Below are 16,032 nucleotides of genomic sequence, written 5' to 3'. Positions count from 1 at the left end.
TGACCCAACACCTGGATTCGGTCCTATGTAGCAAAATTTGGAATGGTGTTTTTTTTTACATTGGATAAAAGTAGAGACTGTAATCCGGAACAGCCTTCTTTCTGTGTTCTCTTTTTGGACTCATTTCACTCATTTCAAAACTCTTGTCAACTTCCATGACAACGACACTGTTTCTTCCCCACCATTGTCATCAGAAGACTCTACAATGTCTGGTTCAATGGAATTTTTTTCCCTAAATTTTCTCATTGTCAGATTTTTTAAAATATTTATTTTGGTCAATCAGCATGGCACAATCATCCTCCAGGAAGTAGACCATCACGTTTTGCCACTTAGCTTTGTCGATCGCGCTATTAACTTCAAGGCAGCAAGGTTGAGAACAGTAGCAAAACTGTCAGTTCTTCATATCTCTTCCAAAAAAGACGTGGTAGACAGGATTATCCACACATACTTAGCAGCTCATGTTATAGACGGAAGCATGCTACATGGCAGACCAATCCAAACTTATCTCTCGTCATGTCCAGCCCATTCATTCTCAGCCAATCATGGCTAGCGGGAAGGTTTCTGTATTTGTCTGTGGCTGAATCAACTTGGCTCATTAAATTATTATTATAATTTTTTTTACAGATGGCTTACAAGTTTGTTATTGATGAAGCCAATGACTGATGTGGTAAACTCTTCAATGTTATCGGATAAATCCTGGAACATATTCCTATCTGTGCTAGCGAAACAGTCCTGTAGATTAGCATCCGCTTCACCGGACCACTTCCGTATTGAGAGTCACTGGTACTTCCTGTTTGAGTTTTTGTTTGGAAGCAGGATGCAAAAGGGAGGGTGAGGGAGGGCCTTGTATGCCTTCCTGTGTGTGGAGCAAAAGTGAAATAGAGTTTTGTCGCCTCTAGTTGCACAGGTGAGAAGTTGGTTAAAATTAGGTAAACGGGTTTCCTTTTCCCTGCATTGAAATCACCAACCACGAGAAACGCCGCCTCTGGATTTGCATTTTCTTGTTTGCTTATGGCCTATACAGCTCTTTGATTGCGGTCTTAGTGCCAGCATCAGTTTGTGGTGGTAGACAGACAGCAACGCATGACTAACTTTTTTCCCCCACTTGTCCTTTGGACCTTGTGTTGTTGAATGTCCGGATGGCAGTAGACAAGAAGGATATAATTCACATTGATGTTAATGATTAATTTCGAGAGTCATGATTATTGACTCTCTCTCTGACAAACAACCAAAGAGATCTCTAACAAACACAAACTACTAGGTCATCATTTGGGTCCACAACAAAGTCAATTGTCATGAAGACCCAAATGTCTTTAAATCAATCAAAGGGGCTCTTTCCTTTTCAAACCACTCTCTCCTTCAATGAATTAACATGAACGTGTTAGCTACCAAACTTGTTTTGTGGGTTACAGGGATGAAAAATACCATGGCTGGTCAGTGAAAGTCAGTGAAACATTTAGGCTAACGTTAGCTATAGCAGCTTGTCTTCAAACTTGTCTTCAATAGTACTGTCACTACAACAACACTGGCTATAGCCTACCTTGAACAATGCAAAGAAGATGCAGGTAGTGAAGGCCTGATCGTTTATAAAGTTTAGCTAATGCATTGTGTTTAAGTAGCTAGCTAGCTAGCTTAACTTACCTTGCTTGCCCCTTGTTGAAGATTCATCTCTCCAACCATGATCTTATTTGACAGACACGTTGTCAATAAAGTGGTGAATTGGGAGCTTTAACACGGTGCACGCCTTGTTCTTTGTTAGCCCAGAACCTACAGTGCATTCGGAAAGTATTCAAGTATTAGAAATATATGCCTATTTATAAAAAATTTAAATTGACTTAATATTTCCATGTTAAGAATTTCCAGAATTCCAAGTATTCTGACCCTTTACTCAGTTTTAGAAGCACCTTTGGCAGCGATTACAGCCTCGAGTATGACGCTGCAAGCTTGGCACACCTGTATTTGGGGAGTTTGTCCCATTTCTTTTCTGCCTGTCCTCAAGCTCTGTCAAGTTGGATGGGAGCTTCGCTGCACAGCTATTTTCAGGTCTCTCCAGAGATGTTCGATCAGTTCAAGTCCAGGCTCTGGCTGGGCCACTCAAGGACATTCAGAGACTTGTCCCGAAGCCACTCCTGCTTTGTCTTGGCTGTGTGCTTAGGATCGTTGTCCTGTTGGAAGGTGAATCTTCGACACAATCTGAAGTCCCGAAGGCTCTGAAGCAGGTTTTCATGAAGGATCTCTCTGTACTTTGCTCCGTTCATCTTTGCCTTGATCGTGACTAGTCTCCCAGTCCCTGCCGCTGAAAAACATCCCAACAGCATGATGCTGCCACCACCATGCTTCATCGTAGGGAAGGAGTGACTTACGTTTGGCCACTCTACCATAAAGGCTGATTGTTGGAGTGCTGCAGAGAGAGATGGTTGTCCTTCTGGAAGATTCTCCCATCTCCACAGAGGAACTCTGGTGCGCTCTGAGTGACTATCCTGACCAAGGCCCTTCTCCCTCGATAGCTCTGTAAAGAATCTTGGTGGTTCCAAACTTCTATTTAAGAATGATGGAGGCCAATGTTCTTGGGGACCTTCAACGCTGCAGACATTTTTTGGTACCCTTCCCCAGGTCTGTGCCTCGACACAATCCTGTCTCGGAGCTCTACAGACAATAATTTGATCTAATGGCTTGGTTTTTGCTCTGACATGCACTGTCAACTGTGGGACCTTATATAGACACGAAGTCTGTTGCAACATTCTAAGGTCAGGAAAGTTGGAGCTAGCGTTTTGGGCAAGCTAGCTATAGTCAACTATTTCCTTAAGTAATAATACAATGATCTTTACAATAAAGTAAAGAGTTTAAAGTCTAGGCCGCTTCATTTGTCACGTGACTGGCGTTTAGCATATATTTATGTAATTAAAAGTCAAATTAAAGTTTGGCTACATTTTTACTTGCGCCTCATGTCAGCATTGGTTTGTACATACGGCTGTAGACAATATACATATCACCTGTACTTTGACATGTAGGCTTTTTTTTAAATGTATGTGCATGAAAAATGTATTTGAATATTATACTACCTCCTGATCCAATTATGATATGAGTAATTGTTTGATATTGTGATTTTGGGGATCTATACAGTACCAGTCAAATGTTTGGACACCTACTCATTCAAGTTTTTATTACATTTTTGCTATTTTCTACATTGTAGAATAATACTGAAAACATCAGAACTATGAAATAACACCTATGGAATCATGTAGTAACCAAGACAGTGTTAAACAAATCTAAATATATTTGAGATTCTGCAAAGTAGCCACCCTTTGTCTTGATGACAGCTTTGCACACTCTTGGCATTTTCTCAACCAGCTTCATGAGGTAGTCACCTGGAATACATTTCAATTAGCAGGTGTGCCTTAAATTAATTGGTGGAATTTCTTTCCTTAATGCATTTGAGCCAATCAGTTGGGGTGGTATACAGAAGATAGCCCTATTTGGTAAAAGACCAAGTCCATATTATGGCAAGAACAGCTCAAATAAGCAAAGAAATACGACAGTTCATTACTTTAAGACAAGGTCGTCAATCTGGAAAATGTCAAGAACTTTGAAAGTTTCTTCAAGTGCAATTGCAAAAACCATCAAGAGCTGTGATGAAACTGGCTCTCATGAGGACCACCACAGGAAATGAAGACAGAGTTACTTCTGCTGCAGAGGATAAGTTCATTAGAATTACCAGCCTCAGAAATTGCAGCCCAAATAAATGCTTGAGTTCAAGTAAAAGACACATCTCAACATCAACTGTTCAGAGGAGACTGCGTGAATCAGGCCTTCATTCGAATTGCTGCGATGAAACCACTACTAAAGGACACCAATAAGAAGAAGAGACTTGCTTGGGCCAAGAAACACGAGCAATGGACATTAGACCGGTGGAAATCAGTCCTTTGGTCAGGTGAGTCCAAATTTGAGATTTTTAGTTCCAACCGCTGTGTCTTTGTGAGACGCAGAGTAGGGAAACGGATGATCTCTGCATGTTCCCACCGTGAAGCATGGAGGTGGTGTGACGATGTGGGGGTGCTTTGCTGGTGACCCTATCAGTGATTTTATTTAGAATTCAAGGCATACTTAACCAGCATGGCTACCACAGCTATCTGCAGAGATACGCCATCCCATCTGGTTTGCGCTTAGTGGGACTCAAATGTGTTTTTCTACAGGACAATGACTCAAAACACCTCCAGGCTGTGTAAGGGCTAGTTGACCAATAAGGAGTGTGATGGAGTGCTGCATCAGATGACCTGGCCTCCACAATCACCCAACCTCAACCCAATTGAGGTGGTTTGGGATGAGTTGGACCACAGAGTGAAGGAAAAGCAGCCAAAGAGTGCTCAGCATATGTGAGAACTCCTTCAAAACTGTTGCAAAAGCATTCCAGGTTAAGCTGGTTGAGAGCATGCCAAGAGTGCAAAGCTGTCCTCAAGGAAAAGGGTGGCTACTTTGAAGAATCTAAAATATAAATACAGGCCTATCTTAAGCTAAATATGGAGCACACAATTAAAAACACTTATCAAACTTAATTTAGCCAACAAATGTTTTAACAGAATAAAACAAACACGTTTTGAATATTTAAAGAATTGGTTTAGATGAATAAATAGGCCTACAGTAATAATGATATACAATAATAATAATGATGATAATAAAACAAATGATTCTAAATATGAAAAAATAAATCCATGCAAGTTGCTCACAGCCTGCATTTGGCCGAACCACCGTTCTTATCATAGTCTTATCATAGTCTTATCACAGTCTCTTACTTTCATTTGACCTCAATTTTTGCAATCAACAGTAGCTTGGGGGTGGGCCATTTCCCTTCTCCTCATATGTCTCATCATTAAACAGTGTACTTGTGGCCTCAAAGGCCCCATAGTCAGGACAAAGGCGGTAATGTTAACCATCTGAACTCGCCCCCCCCTATCAACAGCGGTTGTCAAAATATAATGTTCTTACTCTGTAGACCTCAACACTTACATTTTTGTACAGTTTTAGCCTCCGTTGCCTGCACTGCTTTCAAAAGATTTAAACTAGGAGTTAAATAAGTACAGTGTGTTTCACTCTACAGGCACTTTGAAACTCCCCCAAAGTGATTTAAAAAGATAATTAAAAAATAATAATATTTGTGAATTGCGTACTGTTCTGTTTGCTACCTTGAACTCAATTTAGTGAAAGGCTTTTAGGCATACATTAGCCTCTATCCTCCTAACTAGTTAGCTTTGCACACAGGGTATTCTACCTCCAAGACATTTTGCAATACGAGCCTTGCTTTCTCTTGTCTGTCTTCTCTGATTCATTCCCTCACTCTCTTTTTTCTCTCCCTGTTTTCTCTGACTTTTGTTGGCACAGGAACCCCTCCATTGCGTTCTACCAGGCCTTCCAGTCTGGCAGCAGGCTGTGGGCCCACAGTGATAGGTACTGGACTGGATGGGACAGGCCTGCCTGTGTGTGTGTTTATGGTGCAGTGCGTTTGCAGCTCAGCAGCAGTAGTGAGCTTTCCTTTGTGGATGTGCATGGCTGGAAACAGAGCATGGCAGCGGAGATGTGTTGGCCAGCCAAACCTCTCACACTCAGCCAACAGGCCTACATTAATAGCTGCCTTCTCAGTAACACGAAGGCCCACTAAAGCCCATAAACAAACAGTTGTTCCCTGAACCTCCCCTCAACTGACTCACGCTGGTCAGTGTATGACACTGAACAGAGGGGTGGCTATAAAGGGCAAGCCACTTTTAGTCATAATATGAAGTCATCAATAGGAATAATCGGATGATTTAAATAGAACATGCCAAATCCAATACCTTTCCCGAACACTCCCACTTACAAAGCAGATGATTTGTCAGTCTATCATGACCTCTCACCTACCCCTTTCTGAGTGCTAGAGGGAGTGTGCCTTCAGGAGGCAGGACATTCTTGAGAAGCCTCTATACAAATGAAAAGGGAACCATATAGAACTATATCTGACAGGAGAGCACCAGACGGGAAATGAAAGCGCGTTGTTAAAGCAACGCTCAGCTGACACGCCACGGAGGAGAACTGTACACACAGGCAGTCATTTCATACACACAACCACCTCCAGCCATTTCGCTGTGTGCCTGAAACCCACTCACACTAAAGCATTGATTGATTGACTGACTGACTGACTTAGAGAGCACTGACTGAGTGCTTTCTAACTGGGACGCTGTAGTAACATCATGTACTTCTGCCTGGAATAGTACATGCCGATTTTCAGTTGTGCTGTGTTGTTTGGAGACTTTACTGTTACTGCAAGCACCTGGAATGTACTGCATGTCTCTAGTTGGTTTCCATCACCAGCACCACCGCGGGATGGCAGGGGCGTTGCGCTCAACTTCCTGTTTTAGAGGTGCTGTATGTAGGGCGTTCCGTGGGTACACACTTCCACGAGGGCTTGTTTCCATGGCAGAAATGCAAACAGGCCAGGCTTGTATTTCATGTCATTTCCTTATTCGACCTCATTTGGTAACCAATTGGGTTCTCTCAACATGATACCATAGAGATTGTTCAGATGTCTCTCAGCATCATGCCACACTGTTTCCCCCTGATGTTTTGCACTGTAAAAACGAGAGATTGCCAAATAGCCAGTTCTCTTGCATGAAGAAATGCTCGTGTGTTTGTGTATCCTTTCGCATTCCGTCAATTTCCTTCTAGTTCCGAAATTAATCTGCTTGTAGTCACGCGTGTTTGTGAAATGTCTTTCATGGTAGAAGCAGGTAGGTACATTCAAAGGTGTCACGGTAGTTAAGCCCACCTGCAGATACTGAACATGTGGACTGGCCTCGCTTTTGAGCTGTTTTTATCATATGCCAAGCTGAGCCAGAGGCCCCAACTGGGCTTCCCTCTCACTGAAGTTACTGATCCCAGGGATAGCATGAGGCAACAGTGGCCAGGGGCAAGGTATTCCTACTCAGTTGCTCCCGCCTCGGTCCCTGTCAATGTAGGAGCACTTTGTGACTGTCCACTCTTTGGTGGCTAATGCATCTTTTGATTCGCATTCTTCTCTTGAACCCTTGAGGTTCGGGAATCGTCTCGGTCATTCTGTTTGTAACAACAAACCCTAATTCAAGCTCCATTTAAGCTCGGTCCAGTGAATTGTACAAGGTAAACTTTTTATAGAGTTTACCTTGTACAAAAATGGACGAGAGCAGCTTTTTGTTTGATCTCAGCCCAACCCTAAGGCCCGTGGGCTCTGACGAACAGAGGCGGTTTTACACTGTTTACCTTCACCCAGGTAGAGCCGGAGACGTACCTTTTATACTACGTACTGTACGTGTTTTGAAGTCCGAAGCTTTAGCAAAGAGTTAGGCCTACGTGGCTTTAACGAGAAGTCAGTGGCTTTAACTAGAAACTAGTGGCTAAGAGAAGATCACATGTTCAAAGGGGCTTGGGAGAACTGGAGCTTGTTACACCACCTGGCCACACATTGTTTTGCCTTCAACCCAAAAAATCACAACTCTCAGGAGTAATTTAGTTTGTTTGACAATTTGCGTAGGACTTTTAGACACTCATGCTGCCATTCTGGCTTTGGTAGCTAGTTCTGTTATTTTTCTTGGTCTGTTGAGTGCAAGGGTTATGCAATTGGTAGGATTTCACCCCCCACAATTCTTAAAGTAGCTTAATTTGAGTGGGCAGTGGGCACTGCCCAGACTGATCTATGATCAGCTGGTTTGTGGCAGCTCTTACCTGTGCTGAATACCACCTGTTCTGTTCCAGCACCAGCTAATCCAGGAACGCTGGTATTAAAGGTTTACGCCCAGTTAGGCAGTTTAGTGTACAGTAGCTCGCTAGAGAGCCCAATGTTTATTACAGGTTGTTTTTTAATATTATTAATGCACTACTAGCCTAGTTGTCTAAGATTTCCTTGTCATTAAAGTGAAATAGGACCAATGACAAGTGTTTGGTTTAGGAAAATGACTAGGTCTACTTCAAATGATTAGGCTGGTCCATGATTGCATTCATGCATTTGATTTAATCATTTGAACTGATTTATTGTTTTGGTCTCATACTGGCACAGGACCAGTCTGGAGGTATTTGGGCTTGGGGCCCACCACAAGATCTGTGCTTTTATAAAGGGAGAGCGCCGTTGGGTCAGACCCATTGGAAACCCACAGCAGGCAGGAAACCTATAGGAGGGACTGTGTGCACGCTAGGAACTGACCTGATTGAAACACATTTGGGAAGTGTAGGGTGAAGTTAGTTTTTTTGCCTCTAAGGTTTTTCTGGCATCCATAACTCTTTGGCTGTTAGGATCTATTACTATTTGAAATCTTTCGAGTATTTTGAGCGTTTGCTTTAGCCTGCCTGAAGGGCCATGTGGTGGGGGAGGGGGGGTTATACTTTCAAGACTTCAATTGCAACAGGCAAGCTCAATCAACCACAGATATAGTATTTGTTAAAATATTTTAAGTAGTATTTGAATCCAGGTCTGGTGTAGTGAGTGTGCGCTGAGCTTGCCTCTTGCTTGTGTGTACATTGTGTTTTTATACGTTTTGGGGTGTGCCTACTGCCTCCTTGCATGTGAGACGTTTTGTCTTACTCAGCCTTCGTTATCCATCATCCTCTTGTCAGCGAGACCAAAGTGGAGGTTTGTGGTACAAAAAGTCGGCGTACTGGCTGAAGGGCTGGCAGAACATTCCTCCCTGGAGGAGCCTGTTGATGGGAATCTGCCTGTGCTTCCGCTCCTCTTGGACAAGTACATTTGGATGGTGAAAGAACACAATGTCTGGTGCTGCGCCGTGTTCATCAACACTTATTTTTGAGGGAACCTCTGAGCGCGTGTGTGCGCATTAGAGCCTGAGACGTCAAAAAGAAGCAGCTGTCCTGCACATCCTTCTGAAAGTGTTAATCATGACATAGTGCAGTTAGTTGACACACTGATTGGAATGACCATTAGAATGGCACCAGATGTCAACCCATGCAGTCAGTCTTTGCTGATAAAGGTAACCACACCCATATCGGGTGGTACAGACACCTCACAAGTCCTCAAATCTAAACAATGTAGTAAGCAAGTCGAATTACCGACCGGGGTGGGGCCCATTTGATAATCAGTTATCATATTAAAAACTGCCTCCACCCTATGGCAAATTGTGTAGAATTGCTGGAAATTTGTTATAAACTTGCAGAATCTTCTCTCCGCCTCATGTCAAAATGTGTAGAATTGCAGCAAACTTGCTTTAAAACGGCAACATTTTCTCTATGCTCCATGGCAAAATGTGCAGAATTACAGGAAATGAACTTTAAAGTATGTTTTTTTTTTTTTATCTTCGTTGTCAGGTGGGCCGCTAAAATATTTAGCTCGCAAGGGGGTGTGTATATGGATGTATACGCAGATCCACGAGCCACTGCGGCCCATCGTGAGTTTCGTTTTTTGGTGGCCCCCACCCCCATCAGTTTCCCATCCCTGATTTTAGATATACATCATGACCTGCATGCCACTTCCCACAACAAGCCCTGCCCCCTGTCACTCAAGGAGAGCAGTTATTGGTGTTGCTCGATCACGGAGTCATGAGTACTTCACTTGCGGTTTGCTCAGTCTGGATGGTCAGACGCAAGAAGATGTTGGTGACAACGATGCTGCTTTCAAAGTGTTCTATAATTACTCTATTAGTTTGTGTAGCTTACTATCTGCAAACAGCTAGTTTGTCTTTTCTTAACAAGTGAAAATAAATTGTTAGCTGCTAATGCTAATTGCTAGTTAAAGGGCTAGCTAGCTAAATGTAATCAGTCAGAGCAAACCTAGCTAGCTAATACAGCCTGATATCAGTGCTGGTGTAGGTCTGGATCAGTATGTTTGTACAACGGTATCTTCTAAATCCGAGAGGAATTGTCGAAGCATAAATGTGTTAGCTACCTCGCTAGCTACATGAAGAAGTATCCCCTGGGAAATGCTGACCAACACTACCCTGTCACAATTAATTCCTCCCTGGCTTATTAATTTATCATGTCAAACAACAATGTATTCAAAGTGCTGCCCACTATATTCCAACTATTGAATTACAATAATCATATTTCCACGATTCCAACAGGACACCAATAAACTATGCCTATATCATGCAGCCCTGCTTGGCACAGTGTGGAAATTATAAGTGTGGGAAATTCAGAAATTGATGTAATGCTAGAAATTATTTTGGGGTTGAATTGAACTGTATAAAACAGGGCTGTCCAACCCTGTTCCTGGAGAGCTACTCTCCTATAGGTTTTCCTTTCATCCCCAGTTGTAACTAACCTGATTCAGCTTATCAACCAGTTAATTATTAGAATCAGGTGCGCTAGATTAAGGTTGGAGAGAGAACCTACAGGATGGTAGCTCTCCAGGAACAGGGTTGGACAGCCCTGGTATAAAACAATCAGAATGGAGAAATCACTTAATTGTTGCCACCCTGGAGCATATTTAGAACATATATTTATTATTATTATTAATTTTTTATTATTTTCACTTAAAAGCCATCATACTGTCAAGAATTTAGAAAAATAGTATGATATTTTGGCCATATCGCCCAGCCCTAGTGCGAAGTGCAGTTGAGATTGCGTCATCTGTGGATCTGTTAGGGTGGTATGTTAATTGGAATGGGTCTTGGATGATGGTGTTGATGTGTGCCATGAGCAGCTTTTAAAGCACTTCATGATTACAGATGTGAGTTACCGGGTAATAGACGATAAAAGGTCACAGTGCAGAATTATTACACCTGTCGAATGAATGAATGCATTTGACAGATTTTAAAATACATGGTTGCGTCAAACAATGCAATTGTTGAGGATATAAAAAGTTGAGACTTATTTCCATTCTGATCCTCATAACTTTGATGGACAGGGTCACACGATGTGTTCGCTGTAGTTTTGTCAGTTTCCGTTGCACATTCAACCTGTGAAAAGCACAGTATATACAGTGGGGTCTGGAATTATTGGATCCCTTTATAAAGATTAGCAAAAAATAGAAATACTGTTAAAAATACGTTTTACAAATAATTTATACTAATACAATTGTTCAGAAAAATGTTTAACAAGTAATACAAATAATCTTTAAAAAAGACACCGGTCAATTATTGGATCCCCGGTTTTCAACAGGCTACTCTAGCACCCTCCCCTTGTGAGGCTAACGAGATTATTTGGAGAACACATTGGTGTGCGTGGCCAAAGACCTCTATTTTCGTCATATTGTGCAGCCGTCTTTATCGACCTGGCCAAGGCTTTCGACTATGTCAATCACCGCATTCTTATCGGCACACTCAACAGCCTTGGTTTCTCAAATGACTGCCTCGCCTGGTTCACCAACTACTTCTCAGAGTTCAGTGTGTCAAATCGGAAGGCCTGTTGTCCGGACCTCTGGCAGTCTCTATGGGGGTACCACAGGGTTCAATTCTCGGACCGACTCTTTTCTCTGTATATATCAACGATGTCGCTCTTGCTGCGGGTGATTCCCTGATCCACCTCTACGCAGGCGACACCATTCTGTATACATCTGGCCCTTCTTTGGACACTGTGTTAACTAACCTCCAGACGAGCTTCAATGCCATACAACACTCCTTCCGTGGCCTCCAACAGCTCTTAAACGCTAGTAAAACCAAATGCATGCTTTTCAACCGTTCCCTACCCGCACCCGCCCGCCTGACTAGCATCACTACTCTGGACGGTTCTGACTTAGAATATGTGGACAACTACAAATACCTAGGTGTCTGGCTAGACTGTAAACTCTCCTTCCAGACTCATATTAAACATCTCCAATCCAAAATTTAAATCTAGAATCGGCTTCCTATTTCGCAACAAAACCTTCACTCACGCCGCCAAACATACCCTTGTAAAACTGACTATCCTACCGATCCTCGACTTCAGCTACGTCTTTTACAAAATAGCTTCCAATACTCTCCTCAGACTGCATCCAGTTTGCTATCATCCGTTTTGTCACCAAAGCCCCTTATACCACCCACCACTGCGACCTGTATGATCTAGTCGGCTGGCCCTCACTACATATTTGTCGCCAGACCCACTTGCTCCAGGTCATCTATGCTAGGTAAAGTTCCGCCTTATCTCAGCTCACTGGTGTCGATAACACCCACCCGTAGCACGCGCTCCAGCAGGTATATGTCACTGGTCATCCCCAAAGCCAACACCTCTTTGGCCGCCTTTCCTTCCAGTTCTCTGCTGCCAATGACTGGAACAAATTGCAAAAATCGCTGAAGCTGGAGACTTATATTTCCCTCACTAACTTTAAACATCAGCTATTTGAGCAGCTAACCGATCGCTGCAGCTGTAAATAGCCCACCCAATCTACCTACCTCATCCCCATATTGTTTTTATTTACTTTTCTGCTCTTTTGCACACCAGTATTTCTACTTGCACATCACCATCTGCTCATCTATCACTCCAGTGTTAATTTGCTAAATTGTAATTACTTCGCTACTATGGCCTATTTATTGCCTTACCACCTCACGCCATTTTCACACACTGTATATAGACTTTCGTTTTCTATTGTGTTATTAACTGTACTCTTGTTTATTCCATGTGTAACTCTGTGTTGTTGTTTGTCGCACTGCTTTGCTTTATCTTGGCCAGGTCGCAGTTGTAAATGAGAACTTGTTCTCAACTAGCTTACCTGGTTAAATAAAGGTGAAATAAAAAAACTAAAAAATAATGATTGGTTGAATAATTTACCTGTGATTTTGTCTTCATTCTAATATTCTCCTCTTCCTTTTACAGTGCCTCTGGAGCCAGTGTTGTTGCCATTGATAATAAAATAGAACAAGCCATGGTAAGGGTTTTTATTGAATCATAATCATTTTTATAGTATCATATTTTGCTCTCATTTTGGTTTTAAACACTGTTGATGAAATGGAACTACTGTATTGGAAAGGAGTGAATCTCAACTAATTTGCTCAGGTGCCACTGGTTTAGGTCTCTTCTTGGTACTTAACTAAAAAATCTAAACTAATTCAAATAAGTTGCCATCTAGTTTGCTGGTCGCTGTGTTGATGACGAGGATGAGTTTTCTCTTCTGTCCTCTCGTAATGAATGTTGGCGAGCTAAATGCTATTAGCATGTCCCTTGTTTTCTTTCTATCTCAGGACCTGGTGAAAAGCCATCTGATGTACGCGGTGCGCGAGGAGGTGGAGGTGCTGAAGGAGCAGATCAAGGAGCTGTTTGAGAGGAACTCTATGCTGGAGCGGGAGAACGCCGTGCTGAAATCCCTGGCCAACAGCGACCAGCTGTCTCAGCTCTCTGTCCGACCGGCCGACACAAACTCCTCCTGCAGCACGCCTCCACAGCAAGGGGTGGGCCAAGGCCAGCCGCAACTACATGCTCCACCACAAGCCCAGCTTCAAACACAGCCTTCGCTCCAGGCCCAGTCCCAGCAACTTCAAACCCAGCCTCAAGTGCTGCTTCAGCTCCAGTCCCAGCAACTTCAGCCTTTGTCTCAACCCCAGCTCCAGCTTGACACCAGCCAGCCCCCGCCTTCGCAGCAACCACAGCCCAACGTCAACTCCGCTTGAAGTGCATCTTCCCTCCCTATCTCTCTCCGTGACAGGAGAGGGGGGGAGGGGGAAAAAAAGTAGAAAACATCCTCCAATTCTAAATTGGCATACGAAGCAAAAAAACAATATTGTCTTGTTCGCCACCAGCTTGACCATCACAACCAAGAGCAGTGCTTCAGTGTGTCTGTGTGTGTGCTGTATGCCGGCTGTTCGGCCTTCCCAGTGTTAATGCAATCATCGAGCGAGAGAGAGTATGAGCGAGAGAAAGGGGGGCACTTCTTGTGGGGCGCCATGCTGGAGTTTTGACCGACCCCCCCCCCCCCCCACCCAGGGGCAACACACAGAGGAGAGGGGAAACTCACGAGGACAAATCATCGTGTCCCAGAGTTTTTTTTTTTTTTTTAAGAGAATCGAGTCGGGAAGGGGTTTATTTTTAGCCTTGCAGTTTCATGTTGTAAGTAAGTGGGAGAGATCTATTTTCGGAGCCGCGCCACCATTTTCTTCTTCGACATAAGTCCAATCCATGCATCAGTCTAAAGTTCTACTGTTAATGTTTATTTATTACTGGGCTGCTATTTTCATAAAGGAACAATGTCTCACAAAAAGAAAAAAACTGTAAAAAAAATATATATATATATAAAAATAAACATTGAGCCTTTTTTTTTTTTTTTGTTACTTTTTTTTGTCATTAGTGTTAAAAATAACTGGCCCTACATCCAATGGGCAGTTTATTGCATTAACCAGTTGAATATGTAGGCAATAATAAAGAAACTCTGACACGTCTAACACTAAATGGGCTGTTTTACGATGAAATTGTTTATCCGCATCAGTCAAGATCTAGTTTGAATGTACATTTTGTATAGAGTGTAAAGTATTATGCGCATAGCAAAGTTTGTACAGGTGAACACCAACTCTTGTGACAGGAAATCTGAACATGAATCTGCGGTAGGCTATTTTGACGACAACTTCCAATCCAATTGCTAGTTTCTTTGTCTCAAATTGACAGTTTATTGCCATACTTCCCCGCCCCTACCCTAATGTCGTCTTGTGCTTTTGTTTCCGGGATGGGGGCAAAAAATGCTGTGAAATCGTTCAAAACCTACTTTGTAACCAAAGATGCAAAGCTGTGTAATTCTATTATTTTGCACACTTCTATGTATTTTGTTACTTTTTCCTCCTTCACAACAAAATATTTTTGTTGCTGTTTAGCATGTTCTGCATGATCTGTAATCTTCAAACCACTTTCTTACCTCATTTTTATTCAGCACTCTTATTGTAAGATCTGTGAACAATGTAAATGGGGGAAAAAGACATGGAGACAGAGCTAGGGTTTTGGTTGAGCAACACAAACTAGTGTTAGACACTAGCTGCAAAAAAATGAAGTGAGCCATGTTTTGTTCATTTAAATGGTGTTTGAATTTCATATGCCAATAGTTTTGTTACATTGCAAATTTGTATCTATTTAAATAAATGCAATCTTCCGATTCAAATTTTGTGAAAACCTGAGTACCTTTTTTGTGAAATGACTACCCATTAGGAACCACAGGAGACTTGAAGTATTTTAAATTGTCACACTGTGTGTTTTTAAAGTCTTTCCATAAATACCTAAAGAATGTACCATTCTAATTAGTTTGCTTCTAGCAAATGTCACACACTTATTAACCAGAGAGGAGTAATGGGACCAATCCCAAATCCTCCCCTAAACCCTGCCTGCACCTGGGAGGAATCTAACTGGTAATAGCGCCATCTTGCCCTCTGATAGGCTAGGTGAGAGTTTCACCATATTGCTTATACCAATCAAATCATCTATGTGGCTGGAAGGTGTGTTATGATTCTGAACGGTCAGATGGCTAGCAACAATGACAAGAATCTGCCATGCTGGGAATCGTAGGTGGCTTGCATCTTGATTTAAAAATAAAGGAGAGCCGCACACTCTAGGAGCTCAGATGCAAAAATGTAATTACCAACGTTTCGACAGCCAAGCTGTCTTCATCAGCCAAGCTGTCTTCATCAGCCAAGCTGTCTTCATCAGCCAAGCTGTCTTCTACTCCGCTAGCCAGCACCTCGCCTAAATAGGTGTTTCTTTTTCTTCTAGATTGGCTTGTATCTTGATACCATGTTTTGACTGTTTATGCTAAAATTAGCTAACTGACTGTAATGATGCATTTAAAGGATAAGTGTTCATTGTGCAAATGTATTTGTTTTAAACTTTTGGTAACTAAATATAGTTTACATATTAATAGTCTAAGCCAATCCTGTCTGTTTTGCCCCATAGTTGTGCACTCGTCAGTTTGGTTGCTAAACAACCAACCCGTCTATAGGGCGCAGGGTTTACAGGAGGATTTGGAATTGGCCTAAAAAGTCTTTCCTACAAGACTGGTTTGCCAGCCTGTCGAGAGCAACTCATTCCTTACTGAATGATTTGGTCTGAAAAGATGCCCAATCCCAAATCAGCCCCTGGCTCCTCTGCAATTACCTGAGACCTGTCCAGAACAAGCCCTCAGTTGGAATTTTTGTAAGTGTT

At 42.4% G+C, this 16,032-nt stretch overlaps 1 protein-coding gene across 1 annotated transcript in view; it reads left to right on the top strand.

Moving 5' to 3' along the window:
• The window catches only part of LOC139551088 (TSC22 domain family protein 2-like), a 37,186-nt gene extending 22,188 nt beyond the window's left edge, over positions 1–14,998 (top strand). Inside the window, exons 2-3 of the mRNA XM_071362478.1 lie at positions 12,736–12,787; positions 13,101–14,998. Coding sequence (XP_071218579.1) covers positions 12,736–12,787; positions 13,101–13,526 — 478 coding nt within the window. The 3' untranslated portion in view covers positions 13,527–14,998. The remainder of the gene's footprint in view (positions 1–12,735; positions 12,788–13,100) is intronic.
• Positions 14,999–16,032: the final 1,034 nt, after the last annotated feature.

The sequence above is a fragment of the Salvelinus alpinus genome, chromosome 23 (assembly GCF_045679555.1).
Source record: "Salvelinus alpinus chromosome 23, SLU_Salpinus.1, whole genome shotgun sequence".
In the NCBI taxonomy this organism is placed as follows: Eukaryota; Metazoa; Chordata; class Actinopteri; order Salmoniformes; family Salmonidae; genus Salvelinus; species Salvelinus alpinus.
This window is presented reverse-complemented; position numbering and strand designations above follow the sequence as displayed.